At 37.6% G+C, this 6,739-nt stretch overlaps 1 protein-coding gene across 1 annotated transcript in view; it reads right to left on the bottom strand.

Moving 5' to 3' along the window:
* Positions 1-345: 345 nt before the first annotated feature.
* POLR2M (RNA polymerase II subunit M) overlaps positions 346-6,739 on the bottom strand; it is a 10,061-nt gene continuing 3,667 nt past the window's right edge. Inside the window, exons 3-4 of the mRNA XM_017513806.2 lie at positions 5,372-5,576; positions 346-3,399 (exon numbers count right to left, since the gene is read on the bottom strand). Of these exons, the coding sequence (XP_017369295.1) occupies positions 3,256-3,399; positions 5,372-5,576 (349 nt within the window). The 3' untranslated portion in view covers positions 346-3,255. The remainder of the gene's footprint in view (positions 3,400-5,371; positions 5,577-6,739) is intronic.

Genomic DNA, 6,739 nt, shown 5'->3' with positions numbered 1-6,739 from the left:
GCACTTTTCAAAAGAAGAAATCCAGTGCCCAACAGACATAGGAAGATGCTCATATGACATTGCTAATCAAGGAAAAGTAAAATAAAACCACAATGAACATCTACTATATAAACATCACATTGGCAAAAATTAAAATCAGGCAACACCAAGTGTTGATGAACAAGCACTCTCATACCTCATGGAAGCAGAGGTGGAAATAAAAAATTTTAAAGGTATGCTCTACCTTGTAACCAAGCAATCCCACTCCTAGGCACACATCCTATAGACACATGTTTATGTAAGATGCTCTTTGCAACACTGCTTATAATAGCCAAAAACTGAAAATCTCAAAGGACCCATGACAGTAAAGTGGAATAACGGTGGTATTGATGAAATGGCACATTATACAGCAATGAAAATGAATGAAACACATCATGTGACATTGAATCTTACATGCAATGTTGAGTGAAAAACACCAAACACAACATACAGTATGATTCTATTTTTATATAAGTCAAAAGTGAGCAAAACCTAAACCATGTTGTTATATACATAGTGGGCAAAATAACTCTTAAAAGGGCAGAAGGAGAACTACCAAAAGTCAAGATAGCTACCTCTAGGGGAAAGTGAGAGTCAAGAGGGGACACACGAAGATTCTGGAGTGCTGGCAGGACCTCCTCTGCATCTGGTTTGTGATTACACAGCTGTTGCTTTACCCATTAAACTCAGTTTTAAGTACCTTAAGTACTTATTTGTAGGTTATATTTCACAAAATTTAAAAGGACAAGGGGGAACTTCTACTACCAAATATTAACACCAATTTAAGCCATAATTATTGATAATGTGGAAAAAAAAATCAGAAGGCCCAGAAATTAGCCTAAGACACAGAAGAATTTAATATTCTATAAAAATAGCATTACGAATCAGAGGGAAAACGGTGGTTTCAGATACTGAACCAACTGGTAAATGCTTTGAAATAAAATCAAATCCCTACCTTATATAAGATGCCCAAATACATTTGAGATGGATTAAAAATTTCCTTTTCACCCCAAACCTGTATTGAGTTAATGTATATAAACAAAATTTAAATTTCTTTTAAAGACAGATATAAGGTGAGGTAAGAATGTACCAGAAGAAAACAAGGACAATTATTTATCCATTCTTGAATTACAAAAATAAGTTCAAGCACATACACAAAGGTAGACTCCTAAAGAAAGTAACCTCTACACTGAAATATCGCAAACTACGAAGACTAAAAAAAGTTACAATATATGACAAAAGACATTCTTAAGAACTTATAAACAAACAAACAAAACCCCACCAAGTTCTCCAAGCAAGTTACAGACAAAATATGAATGAGCAATTCTCAAAAGAAATGAATATAGAATGGCCAATGAACATGAAAAAAACACAATCTTCACTAAGTCATCAAAAAAATACAAATTTTAAATGTAGTCCTTTTCTGTAATTATTCAATTTGCAAAGATTGTAAGCAGTAATTTTCAATTCTGAGTGTTGGATATATTGCTAATGGGAATGTAAATGAACATGTTCTCTGGTAAGCGATATATATGAAGATTCCTAAAAACACTTTCACCTGATAATTTCATTTCTAGAGAGATATCTTCTGGAAATAAGTCATTTTGTATAGATGTGATTAAGATGTTAATCACATCACTATTTACAGATTAAAATAAATAATCAAACTGCTGAAGAGGAAATCGATCTTAAAGTTATGGTACACCCAGGAAATGAAATATTCTACAGCTATCTAAAAAGTAAAATATTTAATATGGAAAAATGTTGGTAATATATAAAGCAGACTATGAAGCAATGTACATTACGACTGCATTTTTGAAAATATAAATGTATAACTATGCATAGAAAAATAAGTAAAAACACAAAATCAAAATGTTAACAGAGGTTCTCTCTCTAGGTGGTAGGATTACAGGGAACTGTGTGTACAGACACATGAACTCTTTCATATTATTCAGCTTTCCAGAAATAACATGTGTTATTTCATTTTAGAGAAAGAACATCAAATTTTACGCTGTGAAATCATTTACTCTTAGTTTTAAGAACTAAAAATAATGAGAATCTTAGGTCAGTACACTTTTCACATTTGCTTGTGGGGGATAAGGATGGAAACAGTAACTACACTTGGTAGCAAATGTGAAGTCTTTTTCAAAAGCAAAAAGTTATATTTAATTAAGTCCCAGTAAAACATCACCATTAGCATTTGAAGTTGTTCTAATTAGTTTTTTATTCTTCAACACTTTTAGAGACTCCAATATATGAGACAAAGAATTTTTGATAATATAAGTTAATTTCTCTGGAGACAACCATATAATCCTCTAAAATGACATGAACGTTTATATATCAGACTGAGGTTTCTGCAGTCTATATATGCCTCTTTTGGCAAGAAAAGCTAAGTACTGACAATTCAATTGTAACAGCAACAACAACAACAAAAAAAACCCAAAAAAAACAAAACTGGTTTCCTTAACAAACACTCATGTTCTGTACATGAACCTATCATCTGTGACAGCAAGGAACTCAAGTCGGGTGATGCACAAGCCTTCACCTAGCTCAGTTAGCTTGGACTTTTCCTATACCAGATTTGCCTGGAGTAACATAAGATTATTTAAAAAGACCTCCACCCTCCAGCATCCACTCAAGAGGGAATTCGTACCTAATCAGAAGAGTTAACGTTCTTCCTAAGGAAAGACAGAAAAAAGGAGAAACGCATTTAAGCATTTTCTATGCATGTCTTCCTAGGTATTTCACATCCAGTGTCTAAATAACCCCATGCCAACGTGCACACAGCTCTTTAGACTGCTCCCTTCGTTACCCAAAAAAGAAGGGAACTATGTCTTCCTCACGAATTTTAGATGCCTGGGACAAATAAGTATTTCACTGAAAGATGTGTAATAAATGCTATTTGATAGGTAGGAATAAGGAAAAAAGCAAAGTTACCTCTTTTCATTTGGCCTAAAGAAATAAACTATGTTTTACTGTATACTAAAACATCAGACCAATACACAACATACTGCAAAACTGTAATACAATGTGGTTAAACACAATATTCAAATATTAAACTTTTCAAGCACACGAAAGCCATCTTCTGAAAGATAAAATGGGATTTTTTTATAACTACCTTTGTGTAACTTTATAAAAGTACTTCCCTCTACAATATCTCACACTGATCTTGATACTAGTTAGAAAGTCTGATGTAAAATGATGACATCTCAACGTCAGTGATTTAGGAGATTATCTTCAGAATTCGTCAGAGGACCAATCGTCATCTTCATCCCTTACTTCTCGGTATCTCCCTGAAGACTCCCCTTCTGGATTATAACTCCGCATTTTAATATTCAGTCTTTCAGCTAATTTTTGCGCAGCGAGCTTTGCTTGCATCTCCTTTAAAACAAAGAGCAAAGCAAAAAGTTACATATTCACATCTCTTCCTTACAATTTTTCAATGGGAAGTTATCTAGAGTCAGAAACAAGAGGGGCATTGACAACTCACTGAGTACTCTCTCGGGCAATACAAGCCTGATGGCTGTGCCCTATCACAGACACAACAGAGCAATGCTTCTAACAGCCACCAGTCTGCTACAGTTGAAGTTACTGACCTCCATTAATAAACAACATTGCACTGAAATACACTCTTCCGTACAAAAAACTGAGTAATCACCTTAGCACTACAATAGTTATAAATACAGAGATGCATTAAATATGTGGGCACATACACACTCACCTAACAAATACGAGCTATCAAATGTCAAAAATCACTGTCTAGATTTCTACAACTGACAGAACCTTCTTCCCTAATTACAATCACAACTTCTAGACTTGAGAATCGAATTTCAATGGCAAAATAAAAATCAAGAAATTAATACCAAGAAGCTATTTCTCTCCAAATAAAGTCCTACAGCAACTAGTATTCAATAAAAAGTCCAAGTAAATTTCAGACACTGGCAATGTGCTTATGTGCCTCCAAGGACTTTACCACCAACTGATGGTAGCAGGCAAAGTCATTCCTAATTCAGTTCTTCCCTTTTCTCCTGCTTTCTTGAGGTTCTTGACGTCCTTCACTTCAAGCCATGAATATGGGTAAGTAAAAGTAGGAGCCATTACTACCACAACCTCTCTGCCAAGAAAACCAATTTCAAGCTGAAGGATTTAATTGAACCTAAAAATATCTTAGGACCGGCACTTAAGAGCCCAGAGACAATTTAAGAAACACTTCTTCAATGCTACGGTCATGACTAGTCATTTTTATGCACTGAGAGAAAGAAAAATGGATTTTTTTTTAAAGAGCACCTTGAAAATGCCAATCCATGCCAAGCCTTTTATGAAAAGCCAACGCAGATTATCAGCCTCTTTTGTTGTTTGTTTTTTGGAGATAGGGTCTCACTCTGTCACCCAGGCTGTACAGAGTGCAGTGGTGCAACTGCAGCTCACTTAAGCCTCAACCTTCTGGGCTCAAGCAATCCTCCTACCTCAGCCCCACACGTAGCTGGGACCACAGTCATGTGCCACAATGCCTGGCTAATTTTCTTGCGAAGGTGGGGTCTTGCTATGTGCAGCCTGGTGTTATACTAATTGGTGCACTAGTACCTGACTAAAATCAAATAAGCAATATCTAGGAAATGAGACAGGACACTGTTCTCCTGGAGGCTAAAATTATTACTAAATACTTCTAAACTTTCCTATTCCCCTATGGTCCTTCACACTTATTTTCTCCCGTCCCATTATTCTGTAAGCAAACTCTCAACACACGTTTAAAGTTCTAGGCAGAACACATGGAAAGAAAGTGCTATGCAAAATTGACTACGCTGCCAAATGCAGGAGATTCTTCTCTCTTTACATGGGCCTGCAGATGATGCTCTGAAGCAGTGTCTCACTGTCTGCTGGCTACACAACATCATCCTCCCACTCCTTCTAAGCCCTCCCCTGTACTGCAGGAGTTAGAAGCCTGGGAACTAGGTTTTCCTCATTCTAGAAGGGGTCTGGGTTCGAGTCCACCACTGAGAAGCTGTCACACGGGTTTTACAAGGTGAAAGGGAGAGACGGAGAGATGCGATGCCACTACTATCCTAACAGGAACAGGCAGGCACATGAGCTTTAAGACATGGAATTCTATAGCAGTCTCCCCACATTTTCTGGCAAATCACCAATTTAATGTTGCAGATTGCTGTTCATCTCTAGCTGTTTCCTGCAGTTCTACCAACTTTGTAACTCTCTGAAAACCAGTGGCATAGGTCTCAGCTCATGGAAGCACCTAATCCCCTCTATTCCATTCCATCCTCCTTGAACCTGGAGTAAATTTTGACTTATAAAAGCAGCACCCAACAAACAGATGAGAGAAAAATAATACTCTAAATACCTCATAATTCTGTTTCTGCTGTTTCTGAAGTGCCAAAGATTCCTCTATGGAGAGCAGCTGTGTGGGCATATGGTGAAGTGGTAGAAGCCGAGCTGCTGTGATGTCATCAAGATGCTGCTTATCCCTGCGCCGCCGCTCTTCTGAGGAAATAGGAGACCCTCTCTTCTGACAATCACTAGGTGAATCAATTTGTCGAGAAGGTAATCTGATGAAAGGAAAACTTGTGTTATATAGACTATTTTCTTTATTTATAGACACATTTAAACCATTCACACAAACGGCCTTTAAACTTAACAATCAATTCTCCTCCAAAGGTAATAGTAAGCAGTTTCCCAATATTCATTGCTTTAACAAATAGGAGTGTGTTTGTGTGAGTACACGCTCTTTGCCTTTTCCTTCCTCATCAAACCTCATACTTTAACTGGAGCTTTTCTTTTTTCATTTATTCATGCAAAGAACATTTGCAAAAGGGCTTATTGCCTAGTAGAGAGAAATAAACATGTAAAGTTTCAGTGCAATATAATACCAAAGGTACTATGACAGATATCTCAACAAGACACACTAGAACCTAAGGAAACGGCCAGTTCCAGTGGGAGACGGGGAGGTTGTCAGAAAAGCTTCAAAGAAGTGACATTTGAACCAGTCTTGGAATAATAACTGCTTACCATGTAAACAAGGACAGAAGTGCATCCCAACAAGGGGAGTAAGAGGAAGTACAGGAGGTAGACACACCCAGCTTTTCTGCTATACAGAAAAGACAGCCAGAAAGAGGGCTGGGAAGTGGGATGAGCCCAGACTGTAATGAAAAGTTCAACGTAACAAGTTCAGATTTCCATCTTACAAGTTTCACTCTGGCAGCAGTGGAGATTGACTGGTAGTTAAAACTAGAGGGAGGAAGAGCCACAGTTGTAGCCCAAGAGAGGTGAGTGTCTTCACTCTGACAGAAAATGAAGAACAATTACACAGATGAAGATCAAGGAAATACGTTATGTAGGTCTTCATGGCTAGCAGATATGGAGATGAGAAAAATGAAAGATACCTTGCAGGAAGAAAACCAAGGAGGTGGGGACACTATTAGAGAATATGGAAATTACCTTGGAAAGAAACAGGGGTTCCACTTTGCACATGATTAAGCTGAGGTACCAGGGAACGCCCAAGTGGTCAAGTGTCATGGGTAATTGGCCATGTAAACCTAAAAGTTCTGGAAGATCTGGAGTAGAGGTAGACAGAGGGCAGCCTCCAGCATCCAGGTGATATACGAAGCCAGAAGAGTATGCAGAAGGAAGGGCAGAAAGGATCCAACGGACACTCCCTGACCCCATTTTCCAACCTCCAAGCCACTTCTTACATGGAACCCGCTCAAGTCCT

Source organism: Cebus imitator, unplaced genomic scaffold (genome assembly GCF_001604975.1).
Source record: "Cebus imitator isolate Cc_AM_T3 unplaced genomic scaffold, Cebus_imitator-1.0 Scaffold501, whole genome shotgun sequence".
In the NCBI taxonomy this organism is placed as follows: Eukaryota; Metazoa; Chordata; class Mammalia; order Primates; family Cebidae; genus Cebus; species Cebus imitator.
Note: the sequence above shows the minus strand (reverse complement) of the source record. Positions and strands in the feature narration are given on the sequence as shown.